We start from the raw sequence: 19,103 nt of genomic DNA, 5'->3' as shown, positions 1-19,103 counted from the left end.
CTGCGATCTGTTAGATCAAATAACAATGCGATAGCTACATTATCCTGCCTCCAGTTAAGAGCTGTGGAAATGAAATCACAAAATGGGGGAATTATCCCAGCTCGATGTTTAATCTACCCTGTGTCTGGCCTCTTTCTCATGTTCATTTTGAACAGGATACAAATAATAAAGGGGTTTTCCTTATGGAGATAACTGGACTGTGGGGGAAATGCCAAGCAATGGAAAGCAAAGTGTAAAATCCCACAGGGGGGGTGTTGCATGAGCTCTTAATTTACTATGAGGAGAAGTATGAAATGTCATCTCTATGACCCTTTGTTCTGAAGCTAGTTAAAGGTAACTTGATGATGCAGGAGTGTGTTTTAACTCTTTCAGGCAAAAATTCCCTCAGCCAGAAGTTTGGATGATATTGCAATGGACCTGACTGAGATGGGGACACCAAAGGTTTCCAAACTCGTGACTTCGGAGGCAAAGAATCAGCTTATTATGGCCAGCAACGGCAGTTTAATCTCTTCAGGTAACATTTTTGCTTCAAGCCAACTGCAGGTTCTGTCAATAAATTGTGAGGCCTATGTGCAATAAATGATGCCATTTATTCGTAGCTGTGGTGAAGTAGATGTCAACATAGGTCAGATTATAAAGATTTGATTTTATAAGCATAACATACCAATTTTTCTGTAAATAAGTGAAGAGACAAAAGTGCATTCTAGATAGCTTGGCGTCTGTGTAATATATTTTTATCCCATACGTAATGTTGATACCTGTCTACTGAACCTGCAGACCCATAGCATTCACTACAATCCAGGCGCATCTAAGAGTGTGGTCCTTGCGTCTGCTAGGCATATGTACTCAGCCACGTGTGAGTGATAGAGAGAGAGAGAGAGAGAAAGAGGACAGCAGCTAGGGTTATCGGAAATTGGACCTTCGGCTCCCACTGAACTGCAGTGGGATTTGGTGCTTTAACTTCCTTAGGCAGCTTTGAGAAATCAAGATCGGGCCCTTTGTTCTAGGCCAAGGAAGGAAATGGGTCTACCCCCATAAATCCGCATTAAAGGTAACTCATTGCTTCAGGGTCTCAAGATTCTGAGGTCAGCGAAGAGCAAAAGAAGGAGAAAATTACAGAACTAAAGAAGAAAGAAAAACTGCTGCAAGAAAAACTGCTGCAGAAAGTCGAGGAGCTGAAGAAAATCTGCTTGCGCGAGGCGGTGAGGACTGTTCTTAAATTCCAGAGGAGGGCTGGCAAACCTCCCGCTCAGGTTAATAACCCAGCGTCCTTTCCATTCCGCAGGAGCTGACTGGCAAAATGCCACAGGAGTATCCACTGAGTGTGGGAGAGAAACCTCCTCAGGTCAGAAGGCGTGTAGGCACAACATTCAAATTGGATGATAACCTGCTTCCCAGCGAGGAGGTAGGCACAGCAACTTCAGGCAGCTTACTAACCTTAGGGCAGCCAAAGCCCAGACTCAAACAGCGTCTAATACTCCGGCTCTTGCCGGTAGTGATTGTTGGTTTTATGTTCCTGATGTGTCAGTTCAGGTAGCAAACATTCAGGATCGGCTGTTGTAAGTTACCCCTATTTGCAACCGGGCAGGGGTTGGCGTGTGCGTGTGCATATGTCTGCTCTAAAACCGAGGGTAAAACTATCCAGTTCCACAGGTAGGGTCCCATTCTGCTGCCCTTATTGAAGCCAAGCTCTTACTGACTTCAAAGGGAGTCTGGCTAAAGACAGCAAACTCCCCTAGGGCTTGACCATGCACCGTTGACATCAGTGGAAATTTTACCACAGAATTCGGTGAGAGCAGGTTCCATCCTTTAGTGCCTAGACATCACCCAGCACTATAATTCTGTGCTCTCAAGTTCTGAATTAGACAGTGGTTGAGACTTTGAATCGTAATACACATATTGGGTTTGACACACTTCTGCAGCTGCTTGGGGCTGTAAATTGCACCCTTCACTGGCAGCCGGGGTCACTGTGCCAGTGAGTGGGGATTCGCCTGCGTAGCAGGGCACAGATTCCACCCAGGGAGAGCTTTATACTGTTCATGGACCTCAGTAAGGAGCTATGCAGGCAGAGGCTGCTTTGAGGGATGCGCTGAACACTCACAAGACTTCTTGCAGTCTCTGGGCACACCGTCTCCATCCACTCTTTTCCGGGCTGTGCTGGCTGGCTTCGTTCTCTTAATGGAATGTGGGATTGTGGGCACTTTGTACCCAGGTGTCCCAGGAGCTCTGTGCTCTGGATGAAAATGCTGGCGTAACCCAAAGCTGCAACAAACTTACTTTGCGTACAGTGCTAAATCCTTTTGAAGCAAAACCCTTCTGACAGCATGCAGAAGCACTGCGTAGCACTTCTGTCACCCAAACAGTAATTAATTAAGTTTCTGACGCCCTGTAAGGTAGCTGTGATTATATCAATTTCATAAAGTGAAGCAGAGAGAGATTCCAAGCTGATATTTGCAAACTTTGACTTCAGTCGAAGCAGCTAGTGCTGAATATCACTGAACACCACTGAACATCAGTTAACTTGTTTAGGTATCTTGACAGGGAGCTAGATGTCTTAACTTTAGGCACCTAGGTTTGAAAGTTTTGGCCTGTGTAACCATCCCAAGGACACACAGTGAGTTCAGTGGAATTAAGGAATAGAACATAGGGGTCTCTTAAGTACTAGACCATAACCATATACTCTTTTTGGGGATATTTCTGTGTTTTCACTTAAGGTTTCATTTTGTACGCTGAATTTTATTTACTTGTACTTTGACCTGCAGTATCATATAATAACAAAGAGCTAATGTGGTCATGAATCTGCAGGACCCCGCTTTGCAAAGCTTGGAGCGCAATTTCCTCATACAGCAAAAGATGGTGGAAGCTGCGAAGAAACTTGCCAGTGAGCCAGACATGTGCAAAAATTTGAAGAAGAAAAGAAAACAAGATTACACTGCTGCCATGAAAAAGCTTCAAGAGATTGAAAATTCCATAAATGAATACAGGATCAAATGTGGCAAAAAACCAACGCAGAAATCAACCCTTATTTTGCCAGGTAAACACCAAGAATCCCCACGTTTCTGTTGAGGGTGATAGAGAATGTTCTTCAGTTCAGTTACAAGTTTTGTTTATAGATTTGGTTTGGTTTTTTTTCCATGGCACTTGCATGGAAAAGGAAGATGTAATTAATGCCTGATATGCGTGAAACATTGTTCCTGTGCCATACATAAGCTGTGGGTAGAACAGATCATAGGAGAGGCTAGGCACATGTGCAGACATGTTCTGACATCAGACCAAAGGATTGCAGTACGCAGAAGGGCTGGCGGCATCTTCTCAGCCGAAACTGGTGTGGTACCTCATTCTGTAGCATATTAGATGCTCTTTTATTTCTGAAATAAGCTTCAAGGATCACTCAGCTGTTCCAGTGCCTCCTTATAATTCTCATCCCCTTGTTTTTATTTTACTGTGACAGTAGAAAGGAAAGTGGATGAATATTTCTGCAGGATGATAGAAAATACTGGGAAAAGTCAGAAAAAATTAGCAGGGAGCAAAGAATATATGCCTTGATTAGACATTATTAACTCCCCATAAGACAACAACAAAGCTGGAGTGTTCTCAATGTGCACTGTTGCAGACAGCTCCATAAGCCAGGCGTTTAACTTCTTAACCCTAGCAATGTGACGAGTGTGTGTGTATAGCAGCAATCCCTTTGCAAAGAACAACTGTAAGGGAAATGGAGATGTCACTGCCTTCTCCATGCTGAAAGTAAGGCATGATCTAATTCCAGCCCCTTTGTGTGAGAGGTCAGTAATTAATACAGTAGGCTAACTGAGGAAAGTTTTTTGGAATTGCAAAAACTTATGTATATTTTGTCGTCTTTGAGTTTTCTATGCTGATAAATGGCTTTCTGACACACCTTCCTGCTCCTTGACCTGGGAACATCTGTATATATGAGACTGTTAATGTTTGATCAGTTGCTTTTTGCACATTCTGCTGAGCCCGGGCAAAAGCTGTTCCATGAGATGTATTTTTCTCCTGGAAGCAGCAAGGTAGAGAAGGAGGGTGTACTTTTTCTGTAGTGTATTTATATTGTATTCCGCTGATCCCTATGAAGGATGTCAGTATAGTGCCCAATGTACCTCTTCATTTCTGGAATAAGAACCCTTAACAGCCTATATTCTCCCCTTTAAATATTGCAACATAAGGGAGTCTACATGTGGCCTAGATTTTCTGCCAGGGTAACTGCTGTTGTGTCCCCTTTGGTTTCAGAATTCACTTGGAATTTTTTTCAGCAAGTGATACAGCAAGGCTGTTTATCATTGCTGATTGGCTGGAGGATGTTAGCCGGACTAACAGCCAGATTGTAGTGGACAGGGTGAAGGTAGTATCTCCTTTTCCAGCCTTGTGCTTACCAATGTAGGCAGTAGTTTTGGAAGTACTTACACATGTAGAACAAGTAACATACTGGGCTAACGAGGCAGGAAGTCCCCGAGGTGCTAGTAAGTAGCGTGACCATCATGGTACACCATCTGTGCATAACTCCTGCTGCTTACTACATGGGGCATGTTGGCACCATTGTGTAAAATGGGGAATTTAGAGTTTAGATACAAATCCATAAGAACGGCCATACTGAGTCAGACCAAAGGTCCATCTAGCCCAGTATCCTGTCTTCCAACAGTGGCTAATGTCTGGTGCTTCAGAGGGAATGAACAGAACAGGTGAACATCAAGTGATCCATCCCCTGTCCCCCATTCCCAGCTTCTGGCAATCCTTTGGTTTTCACTCATAAAAATACGCACTTACTCCATCATTTCACAACATCTGGCAACTGACTTCACTGGGAGTTTTGCTTGAGCAAGGACTGCAAGATTTGGCCCATAGGTAAATAAGCTGCACTCCAAACCAGTACCTCAGAAGCAGTACGTGTTGAGGAATGATGCTTGGCTGCTTGGAGTTTGGAAAGAGCAGAATCATCATCTATGGTAGATCTGCCCAATCATCTGCAACTGATCTGCAAGCAACCATTTGATCATCCCTGACCACCCTCATTCGGAAATAATCACTCCCACGCTTTGTGCGCGTGGTTTCCGAAAGCTGAAGATTAGTCTTTTGGTGAGGAGTGTGGCAATGAGTCAGTCGCAGCTGTGAATTTTAGGAATGGTTTGTTGGAAATGATGTATTCAATAGCAGCCTCAGTCTGTTGGATCAGCCCTGCGCTGTTCTCGGTCCAGTCCTCTGGGGATGGGAGATTAAACAGGTCCCTGACTTTCATAGTCGTCATTCCAGGCCGTGCCACTTGTCATGGGCCATTCACTCACACACACGCCCCGGCTGCAGAGGGCTCTGGCTGTGCTGTTTCCACATGGTACAGCATCTGACATTTGTGCGGCAGATGGTGCGTGTGGCCGAGCAGCATATATTGGCTGGATTCATGTGTTTAAAAGCACTGGGGTGAGGGGAGGGGTTAAGGTACAGTGCTGGACAGCTGACTTGCTTAGCACTCTTCCTAGTGAACTAGTTAAAGAGAGTGGAAATGACGTGTCCCTATGGAGAGCTTTTACTCTTTGCTGGTGTCGATCTGGGTGTTTTCTAGTGTCACCTGTGCAGACTGTCCTTACCAGTACCCTGTTTCCAGAATCAGTATCTCCCTTGCCACTTTCTCCTGCTGAGTCTCCTTTCGTCCAGCACCCAGGTGCTGGAACTAGGGGTGCTACCGCACCCCCTGGCTTCAGATGGTTTCCATCAAATACAAGGTTTACAGTTTGGTTCAATGGCGCTCCATGCCCCCACTATACAAATTGTTCCAGCACCCCTGCCAGCACCCTTCCAGACTGAACTCTCTCTTTTTTTAGTTTTCTTCCCTGACTCTGCACCGCTTTCCGTATCGTGGGAGATTTCTGGGACTGGAGGCAGGGACCAGAATCACACAGATTCGGATATTTGTAATGTTGAATGCTTCTATGTACACTAGTGAGCTGCCCATTCATTGTTATCTCAGCAGTTTGGTTTTGCCTTTCATGAAGCCGGATCTTGATATCTTTCCTCTTTGTTGACTCTGTTTTTACACAGTCGAAGTCAGTTGAATGAACCCTGAATAAGAACCATAGGAGTTTGTCCAGAGTTTATTATGGTTACAGAGGAAGGAAGTGGAGGCACGACAGTGTTCTTTCTAGACAGTACGGTAGTCCTCTCTGCGTAGCTCTTCACGGGCTGCTCTTTGTGAACCTCCGTCATACCAGGCATGAGACCAAACTTGTGCAGCTTATGTTTATGATGACTGGGCTGAAGCAACAGCTGTGCTGTGGAAGTAACCAACTGCCATGGCTGTCACCAGCTGCTTCTGTTATGGACATTCTCCCCTTGTGTTTAAGGATCAGCGTCAGATTCCTTACCAATTGGTAACCCATAGCATCAAGTGGAAAGATGAGACTCCTCTGGTGTACGCAGTAGAGCATTATGAATAAATACAAAATGCGTTTTTAAAAAAATCACCGTGACCAGGACCAGATTCAACTCTGTTAACACTGGTGTAAATTTCAAGTGATACCACTGAAAACAATGGAATTAGTCTCGACTTACATCAGCATAACTGAGAGCAGAATTTGTCTAAGGATAAAATTTTCAAAAGCCCCAAAGTCCATTTTCAAAAGTAATCTCAGGCCATAATATCAAAGGTATTTGGTGCCTAGTGGGGTTTTTTCAAAAGTTCCTAAACTGGTTAGGTGCCTGAAGCCCACTGGTGTTGAAAATTCTACCCCAAGTGTTGTCATATTTGGTAGCTTATTAAATTACAATGTAAACAAATAAGGTGGGAGTGCCGTGCAAAATAGGATGATCAGATTGTGAAAGGCTACGTACGCATCACATGATACTGCAGTTCATGTCCATCTGGCTCTGTAGCTTATTTTAAAATAGAGTATGTAGAAACCTCTGTAGAGTATCCTGTATCTCAAATCCTTTATTTTCATTTACAGATGATACAATCCCATCTGAGAGTAGCTCTTTGTCTGATACAACAATTTATGACGATGGTATGTCACTTACGCTTTTCTGTTTATGAAGTATCAAGTATATCATACCCTTCCTAAACAATAATGTAACTTTTTGAGTATCTTATTCTGACTTACATCTACATCTTTGATGCCTCTATTTAAATCTTAATTCGTTTGCTAAATCTTTTAGTGAGCAATGATTTTATACAAGAGAAGCTTAATCAGAGGCTGTTCTTTGAAACCATGTATTTGTCAAAAGCATGAGCTCTTCTGCTGGTGACTGAGTTTTCTTTGTAGATGATTGTTGTTTTAATGGGATAGCTCTTCTGATTAACCTTCAGAAATACACGCATCACTCTTGTATGAACAGACAATTCCAGCCGGTAGTAACTGGCAGGAGAGGGCACTTCCGGATGGCGAATGACAGGCTGGACGAATCTGGCCAGTTAAGCCAGCCAATCGTAAGCTGACAGGAAATGCCCGACCCAGATGTCATCTTGCAGTTTTAAATCATTAAAATATTAAAGCATGCAGAGAAACTAATGACCTGTTTGCGTGTTAAATGGTGGTCTGCATCTTGCCAAGGATATGGTGTTCTGTTTTAGTGTACTTGATTTTTTTCCCCCCTCACAGTTAACATTAGATCAGTCACCATCTGGAAAAGACTTGGCTTGACATTCCTTTAGATTTGTCATCATCATTTGGGAACAAATATTATCCAGACCATGATTCACTGCTTAGTGAGGGTTTGATTCTGATCTCACCCAGCTTCGTGCTCACGCCTTGACTCTTAAATTGAGTTACACCTGATTCTCATGGGTGGGAGTGATATCCGAATCAGGGCTTCAGTGTATCCATATGTTCACCAAGTGTTTGATCCTACACCTGTTCCAGTCAATGGAAGCTTTGTCGTTGACTTCGGTGGGCAGAGGATCAAGCCCTAACGGAAGTGAGATCAAAATCAAGCCCTGAGTCTTCACAGTTGCTTCCAACTAAAAACACTTATCCCTGTTTTTTTCCTTGCTACAGATAATTAAAGTTGGTCCTTCATAGTGGAAAATATTTTAATTAAACTTTTATTTCAAAATAACTTCTTAAAGAGTCATTTTAAAGTACTAAAGCTAGGGACTGATGCTCCCACATCTGACCTGAGCAGAGAGGAGAAAACTGAAGGGTGGGGCATGGAAAGTGGGGGGAGGGGGAATCCGTTCCGCTCCATGCCTTCCCGCCATCTCTGCAGAAGCCACTGCATGACTGCTTAACTGTGGGAGCCCATGAGCAATCGCTTTCCCCAAGAAGTTTCCTTCGTGACCTGGCAGAGCTCCAGACAGGAGTTAATATTGCTAAAATCAGTATTACCTGCCACTCCACGGTGTCCCCTGGGAGTTCAGTGCAGGCAAGACTCCTGGGACAGGAGAAGCTTCTGAGGGGTGAGGGCATCCTTTCCTGGTCCCCACAGAGGAGAGCATTTGCTAGCTGAACCTCAGAGAGTTTCCAGCACCCTTGGTCCCCCTGCGTCAGAGGGTAGAACGCAGACGTAATTTTTTCATAAGTGTGTAAATGTGTCTAAGATTTTGCTAATAAAAAACATCACATTTCTTTCCAACAGCCAATGATTCCCTTACAGTACCAGGGCAGGGAACGAGTTCCGGGCAGCTGTCTCCAAGAATCCCTCCGCCAAAGTCCCTTGGCGTGGAGAGAATCCATCTTAGAAAGTCCTCCATCAACGAACAGCTCCTGGAAAACAGACATTCTAGGTACTATTATGGCCATATTGTTGGTGTGAGCCTGGTTTTATATCTGTTGTAACGAATACCACAGTGTAAATTGCTGGTATCAGGGTGGATCTTCCCATTACACTCCTGTCTGACACGTTAGGAAACAGAATGGACTTCTCCGCTGTGCTTGCGATTAAATTTGTTGCTTAAATACGATAATCATGTTAACATAAGTTAGGCTGAATGTTAACGGTAAAAGTATGATGAATCTCAATTGGGGCAACTGGTAAAAGGGATAGAGATTTAATGGCAAGTGTTGCACGCAAGAACTTTTTATTGCCACCAGCCCTTTCATCCTTTGGCTCCTTTTGTGTGGCTTGTTTCCCCTATTTTTTTAAATCATTTATTGTTTCCCTGAGGTTGATGTTGGAATCATTTCAGCTAGAGGAGAACCCTGTGCATCCATCCTGATCATGTGAAAATTCTAGCCAGGGCACTGTTGCTAGCACAGTTGCAAATTTCAAACACAGCTAGGTATGTAGCTTCTGGAGATGGGCGAGAGAGTAACTGTGATCTCAGCCTGCTACCAAGCAGAGGGCCAGAGCCACTTGGATGCCGAGCTCTCTCGGCTCCCAGTGACATCAGTGAGAACTGAGAATTCTGAACTGTACAGGATCAGGCCTATGGGGCTCATAGCCATGAGCTAACTTGCTGACCGTCCTATTAGGGCCCAATCCAATGCACCTTGTACTCAGCTCAGGGATTCCCATTGACTTTAATGAGCTATGGATCAGGAACCACGCCTGATAGTAAGTGCTTGCAGGATCAGGCTCTATGAATATATGTGTACAAAAACCCCAATATTAGTGTGCATTGGACAGTGCTGGGCCACTGACTTTTGATCAGTGCTCCCCTGGAATTTAAGCAGAATACTCTGTCACCTCAAACTTGTATACAGAATTATAATTAGTTTAATGTCTATAACTTTGAACAGTGCAGTTATGCTATTCCTTTGCTTCTCAGCGTCCTTTTCTGTTTTTTATGCTCTGCATCTCTGTCCCTTGGCAGCAGCTATTCCTACAAGTCATCCTGTGGTGAACTTCCTTGCTGTGTTAACCTCTTGAACCAGAGGGGTTTGAACTCCTTGCTGTTACAACAGTACTTACCTTCACCGCTGGTAGCAGATGCTGCCACACTGACCTCTGCTTTCTCTACCCTCGTCTATCTTTTCCTTTGGATCAATATGCAAGTAATGTCAATGCAGTTGTCTTTTGCATTTTATTGAAGATATTTTGGTGATGGCCACGTGCTGGATTCTTCTGTTTATAGTCACAGGGATCCTCTATCAACACATGGTAGTCCTTACCGAATTCTGGAACGACAGCCCTATGGAGGGAGAAGCATGCCTACAACACCAGTGCTCACACGCAATGCCTACAGTAGCAGCCATTTACAGTAAGCTGAGTTCATTAAATCAATGGGAAGTAACGTGTATCTTGTGCAGAGAAGTAAAATCAACAGTGTAAGAGGGTAGAGAAATAGGATCCTTTTGTGCGTGTCCTTTGCCAAGATTGAGGCAGGGTTGTCAGCCTTTGATTTTTCACATGGATAATTGTACATCAGTCATCGCTGGCACGTGCAGCTCTGCACCAGCTTTTCAACATGCAAATGATGGACTTTCCATGCTGTAGATTTCCAGAGGACGGCGTGTACAGACTTGTGCATGCAAACTTAGAGATGGGATTGAAGCCGTTTGGGAAATGTTACCCATGTGGGAAGGGAGGGCTATATAAATACATAACTATTGATAATAGATAAATAGATAAGCTATGATCGTCCTGGTTTTCTAAGCATCCAGACTTCAGGTGTTTTACATTTAAGCTATGCAGTATTGCTTGTTTCAGAAAGGTAACTATAAAATTCTTAAGACACTCCTAGCCAGCATTATTTTTATCATTGTATATTTGTGGATATTAAATGTAAAGACTAAGCAGTGGGTGAGATCCACTTGTAACTCATTACCAGAATATGACCTTGTTAGTCTCACTTTGGTCACAGTTTTGAACCATCTGTTGCTGCACGAGCTTAGTGCTGCTGCAAAGGTCGAATCTTTACGCCAAGTTCCCTTCACTGTCATCCAGTTCTTTTCGCCAGAGAAAATAAAAAGCTGATTTCGAGGCCAGGTCCAGGCATCCCAAGCTGCTGGGGAAGGTGCTGCATGTTCTAAAGGGGATCTTTATCTTCCCTGTCCCTGACTAAAGGATCTGGATTATTGTAAACTTGGTTGAAAGCTTTTTACCTTGTTCTACTATACCACCGACAACAAGAAAGGATTTGCCCTGGTAGATATGGCAGGTGACTTAGGAATAGTCCACCTAGGACTTTGCGTCACCTGCCAAAACCTGAACCTGCACTTAGCTTGGAAAGAATTCTTTGTTTTGCCACACACTAACTCTCAAATGCTTCATGTCTACATACGACTTCTGCATCCAACCTAATTTTCTGCCATTTCAGGCCGGATATTTCCCCAGAGCACTGCATACAGCGCAGTGGGAGTCTGGAATCCCAAACCCCTTTGCTGTCGGAGACGGCCGGTGAAAAGCCTGTGTTCTCCTTCTCGAAATCCCAGCGAAGCAGCAGCACTGAAATACTAGACGATGGATCGTCCTACACCAGCCAGTCAAGTGCAGAGTATTCCTGCGTGACGTCTAACCCCAACCCGTATTACACCACTCAGACGCTTGACAACCGCACGAGAGGCCGAAGGAGGTCTAAGAAACAAAACATTTCTGCTGCCAATTCAGGAAGCATGCCAAATCTTGCCCAGAAAGACTCACGGACTGGGGTCTACCAAAAGAGTCAGGAGCAGCCTGCCTCTAGTTACTATGTTTCTGCCTATTCACCTTACACTGAATGTGACGTTTATTACAATGGGGGATACGTTTACGAGAATGACACAGAGGGACAATATAGCGTCAACCCTTCCTATCGCTCATCGGTGCACTGTGGGTACGACCGTTATCGGGAACTCAGGTCCTACCACGAAGGGGAGATGGAAAGAGTACCACACAATCCATATGCAACTTTGAGACTTCCAAGGAAGCAAGTTGCTAAAACGCAGCATATAACCAAAAACATTCACAAGGCCTTAGTTGCAGAGCATCTCCGTGGTTGGTACCAGCGTGCCTCCGGTCAAAAGGACCAGGGTCAGAGTCTGCAGGCAGGCTTTGACTCTGACCGAGGATCCCAAAGGAGTCTGGGCTTTGCAGGGCTGCAAGTACCGTGCTCTCCTAGCAGCCGGGCTTCTTCTTTCTCTTCAGGTAACAGATGATTTGTAATGTGCTAAATATTGTATATGTCCCTTCGGAGGGTCACATCCTCTCCTCATTAATACACTTGCAAACCCCCCGGCACGGTGGGGTCCAAGTAGCCACGTTCACCCCATACGCAGCACATGCCAAGCCTAGTTCAGCATACACGCTGCTGCTCTGGCTGGTTTCTAAAGCACAGAATACAGCGACTCTGACTGGGAGGCCCATAAACTCTTTTTTTATGGGGAGACCATCCGATTCCTCTACCCTACATGCACCATGCCCTGCTCTCCAAAGTACATGTAAAGACAGATGTGTTCGGCGTCTGTGTCCTACAGCAACCTGCAGAGATTGTTAATGAAAAACATCTCGCTTCGTTCAGTCCTCTGAGCTGCTGAAAAATCTAATGTGCTGTCATTGTTTTTACCATTCTAGCGTCTTCTGCAAACACTTCTGGAAACTGGCGGAACCAGATTGCTCTAGGGCTTTCCGATTATGATACAATGTCTCATTCCTCTTATACCAGCTGTTATGGGAATGTTTATGGCAACCTTCCACTGCAGAGCAGGTGAGCAAAGTGCAGTAAGACTTGCTGCCCTGTCCTCTGTACTGTGTAAGCTTTTAAAACTTATCTAGGTAGCAATCAGGTATCAGGGAGACAACTCCTAAACCAAGAGTAGTTATAAAACCAGCTTACTGAGAGCAGATCTGCTCCGCACAGTACAGCTTCAGCTGACTCGAGCGAGAATATTCCTGCGTTTCCTTCTAGCTGTCCTCAGGTAATGTTTTACTTTATTGATCATACTGATATGGCATCTTTTATCCAAGGATCGTAAATGAATAACACTAGACCAGACCATCAGCTGGTGTTAAGGGGCAGAGTTCTGTTCTAGCCAGTGGAGCTAAATTGATATACACCAGCTGAGATTCTGGCCTGTTCATTAAGTTATCTGCACAGTAGGCCTGGGAGGGAGAGCGGTATAATTGTGTCTATTTTAATTATGGGAAAACAGGCACAGAGAAGAGGTAAGGGCTCGGTTGTACCTGTCAACATGAGGGTGTGCAAGGATGGGCCAAGGTGCAAATAGCATGCCCCCTTAAACCTCTCTGCAGGGGCGGGGCACGTCATGGACTTTGCTCTGCCCGGAGAGCAGTGATTATCAGGCCAGCATTGTTCACGCATTAGCCTCTCCAGAGAGCATAACTGTGACCTTGTCCCGCCCTCCCTCGACAGAGCAGAGCCTATGGAGAGAGACTCATATTCTGCCCCCTGTAAGTGGCCCGGCAGCCATGTTCCCCTCCGCTCCTGGAGCCTCCTGAGGAAGAGCTGTTTCTCTAGAAGCTCATATCCATGTGATCGCATTTAAAGGTGCTACCCACAGTTCTTGTCACCACGAATAAACCGAGTGCGTATCACAGTGGAGGCTTAATGGTTAAACTGTCCTGACTGGACATGGCTACAAAGACAGCTGCCTAGCGAGTGCAGAGTGGGCTTTGCACAAGTTATGCCTCTTACTCCCTTTCACGGACATAGGCACTGGGTACTCTGGGTTCACGTTTACTCTGTGAAGGCGTGTAACAGTCCTGCATTTCGCTCTAGTGCTGCAAACAGATATTCACGTGACTCTTCTGCTTCCTGTTTTCTGTCTCCTTCCTCCTCCACTTTCTAACTCCACCTGTTATCAGTCAGAACAAAGGTCTTCTGTCCAGGAGAATGATTGTGCCTGCAGAAATGAGATCATTTTTAAATACCCTTATGCTAACTGTAGCCAGCTGTAGTAAGTACCCCACATTTGTGCGTGCTTCTTCATGGATTGCAGTTTTTGCTTGCTCCTGGGCTGACTGGTGTGAAGTTACCGAGTGATGTATTTTTTTTTTTTTAAACAGCCAGAAGCATTACGAAAGGAGTATAAAAGTCTTCACATTGACTTTTCTCTAAATGCCTTAAGTTTGGGGTGGTTGGGTTTTTTTATTGCAGTGACTAAAAGAACTATAGTAACAACATTTTAAAAACAGCATTTCGACTAATTACTTACCTTCCTACAATTGGGTTTGAAAAATGTAAATGAGCTGCCTTATTTTGACATCGTTATCCATATGATTTACGTTAAGTATAACTTTTTTTATATTCTGATCCCTGTCCAAATCTACCGCAGTATCACACTGTTTGTAGTGAACATAGCAGTGTGTGACTATTGTAAATGACTTATTGCCATACGCTATATGGCCCTTATCTGCAGGCACATGCAGATCAAGGATATTGGATATGATGACGCTTATTACCTTGCTGACACTGGGAAACACAGAGGGGTAAATCATTGTCAGAGTTCTGTTTGAAATCAGTGGAACTATGACAATTTACACCAGCTGAGGATCTGCCCCTTATTATCTTCCCTGTCTGGAGAACAAATCACAGGGTTACATTTGGATCTCAATTACACTGCTGTAAACGCAGAGTAACCTCATTGTCTTTCAGATACTCACAGTCAATGAGGTTACTCTGAATTTATGATGGTGTCACTAAGATCAGAAACTGCTCAGTCTCTACAGATTATTTACTTCTAAGCATTACCAACCCAGCACCTGAAATCCCAGTGCAAAGGTTACTGCGCCCTCAATTATCACTTATGCCATGTTTCTTTTGTAGAGCATATGCAGAGACAAGCCAGCTGGAGGATGCTGACGAGAACCAGTTGGAAGCTGACTTGCACAATAACGAGCAGAGGCTATTTTGGCATGAGGATTCTAAGCCTGGGACGCTTGTGTAGGCCATCGACAGCCCTGCATTTGCACCCCCCATGTGCCTTGCACAGAATGCTGTTCCTTCGAAAGAGATCTCCTGTGGAATTCCCCCCCACCCCACTCATAAATGAAAGTATTTTGGCTTGTGGGTGAAGATTGTGTTCAGCATTAAGAGGGACATGCACAAAATTACAAAGTCTTTCCAACAATGGCATTTCTTTCTGAATCCAGACAGTAGCCTAACTGAGCAAGGGCCAGCCGCCACTGAATCTATGAGGAGATGCAGCACTTGGCTGAAGTATTTATATTTAGCAAGCACTTTTTAGAAGACTGGAAGGTGTTGAAGGCAAACCTCAACAAAATGTGAAAAGGTGACTTATGGAGAAAACAGGAATTTTAGGAGTACAGTTCAGATGGCTGAAAGAAGAAGAAATAAAAATGTCTTCTGCCGTCACTTATGATGACCAAGAAGGACTTCATAAGCTGATGAAGGATACTGTGTGTGTGTGTGTGAATGAGGCAAAGATTGACTCAGTCAGTATTGGAACATTACTTGAAGGAAGGCTGGATTTTTTAATGGAGGTTTGAATGAGCTAAAAAAAATTTTTTGCGGGGGGGGAGTGTTATTAAGAGTGTTTGTACGCACCACAAAATGGATTCTGGAAAGAAAGGCAATTTACTATTGTAACATATAATGTAAAACTAACCCTAGAAGGCTGTGGATTTTGGAAATAGAAGGAACAGTTGTACTGTTTCCATGATAAAATGTAATTAATATCCTCACTTTTAAATGAATTTTCCATCGTACAATTTCATTGTGCAGATGGGCATGCAAAGAGCCATGTTGAATGCACAGTGATCTCTTAATTAGATAGCTATTACATTTTGCTCTGCCAGACTGATGGAAAATCGGAGGTGGAATGCTCTAGTTATCACATGTGGAGCAATTTTACTAAACTGGCCAGTATTCTAAGGTGGATGCAAAAAATAAATAAATAAAAAGACCAAGTCGGTGCCTTAAAATTGAGGGCATTAGAATTGTAGAACATCATCTGAAACGCCAGGTGCACTACTAAGTCACTAAGTGACAAAACAGCATTTTCACAAAATCATTTACATTGTTTTTGAAAAATCAGCAGCAGTTTTGATCTAGGAGGGATAAGCCTACCTCATATCATCCATCTGTAGAAACCAATTAGTGTGGACTAACTTGTGTAGTTTACAAAAATAAATATATATTTGCATACTGTAAAATAATTCTTGTTTCTCATCTGTACTGTGCTTCAGGACTCCATAAAATGGTGCTCTTTTTTTTTCTTTTATACAGAGGATTAGTTACTCCTTGTTCATATTGTGAATAGCAAAGTTTCTGATCAACTTTTTTGAACATTTTTTTACCGGTATTCCAAAGCATGTAATATAGACCGAAAGACAAATTTCTTAAGCTGGTCCTCAGTCATTTGTATTATTAGAGTTGAGGTTTGGAATAAACAAAACAATAAAAAATAATTTATTTCCTTTTGCATATTTGTATACCCTTCTAGAAACGCGAAAGTCCTTTTTGCTTATTCCTTTTCTACTTCTGACTTTTGGGGCCTATTATTTTGTATAGGTCAATAAACTAAAAGTGTGCTACCAAAAATGTTATGGTATTCTATTTCTCCTGTGCTATCCGTAACAACAGTTCTGTGTGTGCTATTTGAGTGCTTTATTCTAAACAATTATAGGCAGAACTCATCAGGGTCTGATTTCTCTTAGCCTTTGCCATCAAAGCTTATCACCATGCAGCCAGTGATCAAGGGCCGTTTCCTAGCACAATTGTCACACCATTCATTATGAGGATTTGTTATAACTTTTATGAGTGAGGCCATATCACCACTTTGTCACTTTATGTCACAAAGCTATTCAGCCTTCATAAAACAACATTTGGAAGCTCACTGGGGCAGGGACTGTCTTTTTGTTCCTTGTTTGTACAGCGCCGAGCACAATGGGGCCCTGGCCCATGACTAGGCCTCCTACTTACAACAACACTAGTGCAAATAATAAGTAATAATAATTTCTTAATGTCTGATTTTCAGCCATTTCTGGGCACACCCACAGCTCCTGCTGAAGTCGATGAGAGCTGCAAGGTGCACAGCATCTGTGTACGTAACCTAACACTTTGTTATTGTTGTTGTCTGAAACCATTTTAGATGCAACAGAAAGTTAATAAACATAACAGAAAGCTCAGCGGCAGCGCTGGGGATAGTCCATTGATTACCAATTTCCTGGGGCTAAGCATCATAGCACAAAAGGCCTCTCTGGACGGCGTGGGTACGACTGAGAGACATTTGCTCACTGTAATCCTAATCTGTACTGTCAGACTCCATATGTCATCTGCATCCCTTTCATTGATTTTCCTTTTCCTGCCGTGACATTGCAGCGGGATTTCTCCAAAACAAACTAAACAAGCACGCCTCTTCCCTCTCCTGCTCACCCCCCTTCACAAAAAGAAACACTGTGAAGAAAATTCTTCTACAAGTTGGAACACGGCTTGTGCAGTTAAAATCCAGGAGCTGATGGCATCACTGACGATTCTTTTTTTATCTCCTAAGGTGCCCAGCTGAGTTCCTTTTCTGTTCGTGCTGTTCCTGTGGGTGAGTCTTTGCCCGGGGTAGTCCATTATTTTTATAGGTCCAAATTTCTTGGTCAAGGTCCAGACTCCAGAGAAGAAAATAATAATAAAAAATAACAACAATAATGATAAGAAGTAAAAAAAGGTTTCAAGGTCCTTTCAAAAGCGTCTGGCAGTCTAGATTTGGCCCATGGTCTGCCTATTGACTACCCCTGGTCTAGGCCCTGTGGTGAGAAGAGGAGTGAAATTTGGCCTTCTAAAATGCAGTGCAGCAAGTGGAATTTACCCTTTGACCTTCAGCCCACCCAGAACGGAGATGCTCAGGTGTAATTTTTGCAAAGGACAAAGCAATTTGTTGCCAGCCGCTGACTTGAAAAAAAAAATAAAAAAATCCTGTGTGAAAAGGTTTTGGGGTGGTGGTTTAGTTTTTCCCCCAATAGAAAGAAATGTCCTTCCCATTGCACACCTTTCCCTTTTGCCTATTTCTGACTGACTTCTCAGTCGCCACACAAGTGTTACTGGCTTCCTATCGAACCCAGAATTTGAGACCGGATCCTGCTTCTTTTGAAATCAATGTAAAGTGCGGGTTCGGCCCTTTCGCGTCAAAGGGAATGAAAAAGCTGCTCCCAAAGAACAAGCTGGCTGCCGCACAGCCCCTTCTCCGGGTCTCGCCCGCACTGGCTTAGCAGGTTCTTCCGGCTCAGCCTCCACGTCCGAGGCAGAGGAACACCTCTGCGATCCTGCATTATCAAAATCAAAACTACCCCACAGCCAATGTCATTACTGGCTGCAGACACGAGAAAAGTAGGGCACGCCTCTGCCACCACACGCTCCCCAGGGAGCATTGGGTAGGTCCAAAACATATTGTCAATGCAAGCAGAAGTTGGCTGGCCAGGCTTTACTAACCATAAAACCATTTGTTTTCATATGCTTTGCCTGGACTAATCTGTCCTTTTTCAAAATCTGCCCGAGATTTGCAGGAACACTGACACAACACTGATTGCAGGTCCAGGACGAGGATCACATTAAGATGGGGCTCTATATACGGCCTCCTGCTGCAGGATGAAGGATACAAGGACGCTGGGAGCAGGCATGCCCTGAAGGTGTTCCTGAAGGAGGATGGAAACACCATTGATTCATAAAATTTAAGGCAGGCGATACCTCTACATCATCTAGTCTGACCTGTGTATCACACACCATTACATTTCACCCAGTTACCCCAATCACTTCTTTGACTAAAACACAACTTGTGTGTGCATCTCTTCTAGGAAGGCATCTGGACTTGATCTGAAGACATCCAGAGAGGAAGAATCCACCACTTCCCTTGGGAGTTGGTTCCAGTGGTTAATCACCTTCACTGTTTAAAAAGGGGTGCCTCATTTCTCATTTGAATTTGGCATAGCTTCAGCTTCCAGCCATTGAATCTTGTTCTGCCCTTTTCTGCTAAACTAAAGAGTTCTTCAATATCCGGTATTTTCTCCCTATGAAGGGACTTACACGCTGGACTCAAGTCACCTCTCAGGGCTCGTCTACACTTACATTTTATAGTGCTCGTGGAGGTGGATTACCGGGAGCGCTGGGAGAGCTGTCCCAGTGCTCGCTCGCGCATCCACACTCGCACTTCGAAGCGCTGCCGCGGGAGCATTCCCACAGCAGCGCTTTGAAGTTTCTAGTGTAGCCATGCTCTCAGTCTTCTTTGTGCTAGATTTGAAGAGCTCAAACTGTCTAGTTTATCTCCCGCCCTTGA

At 44.0% G+C, this 19,103-nt stretch overlaps 1 protein-coding gene across 2 annotated transcripts in view; it reads left to right on the top strand.

Annotated features, from left to right (window-relative positions):
• FRMD4B (FERM domain containing 4B) overlaps positions 1 to 16,333 on the top strand; it is a 192,971-nt gene extending 176,638 nt beyond the window's left edge. The window contains exons 14-23 of one of the 2 annotated variants that reach the window (XM_074957463.1): positions 373 to 514; positions 1,069 to 1,202; positions 1,286 to 1,405; positions 2,806 to 3,034; positions 6,954 to 7,010; positions 8,581 to 8,728; positions 10,019 to 10,144; positions 11,204 to 12,009; positions 12,436 to 12,568; positions 14,648 to 16,333. In XM_074957463.1, coding sequence (XP_074813564.1) covers positions 373 to 514; positions 1,069 to 1,202; positions 1,286 to 1,405; positions 2,806 to 3,034; positions 6,954 to 7,010; positions 8,581 to 8,728; positions 10,019 to 10,144; positions 11,204 to 12,009; positions 12,436 to 12,568; positions 14,648 to 14,768 — 2,016 coding nt within the window. In that variant the 3' untranslated portion in view covers positions 14,769 to 16,333. The remainder of the gene's footprint in view (positions 1 to 372; positions 515 to 1,068; positions 1,203 to 1,285; positions 1,406 to 2,805; positions 3,035 to 6,953; positions 7,011 to 8,580; positions 8,729 to 10,018; positions 10,145 to 11,203; positions 12,010 to 12,435; positions 12,569 to 14,647) is intronic. The other variant, XM_074957464.1, reaches the window with a different exon arrangement.
• Positions 16,334 to 19,103: the final 2,770 nt, after the last annotated feature.

Source organism: Natator depressus, chromosome 7 (assembly GCF_965152275.1).
Source record: "Natator depressus isolate rNatDep1 chromosome 7, rNatDep2.hap1, whole genome shotgun sequence".
Lineage (NCBI taxonomy): Eukaryota > Metazoa > Chordata > Testudines > Cheloniidae > Natator > Natator depressus.
This window is presented reverse-complemented; position numbering and strand designations above follow the sequence as displayed.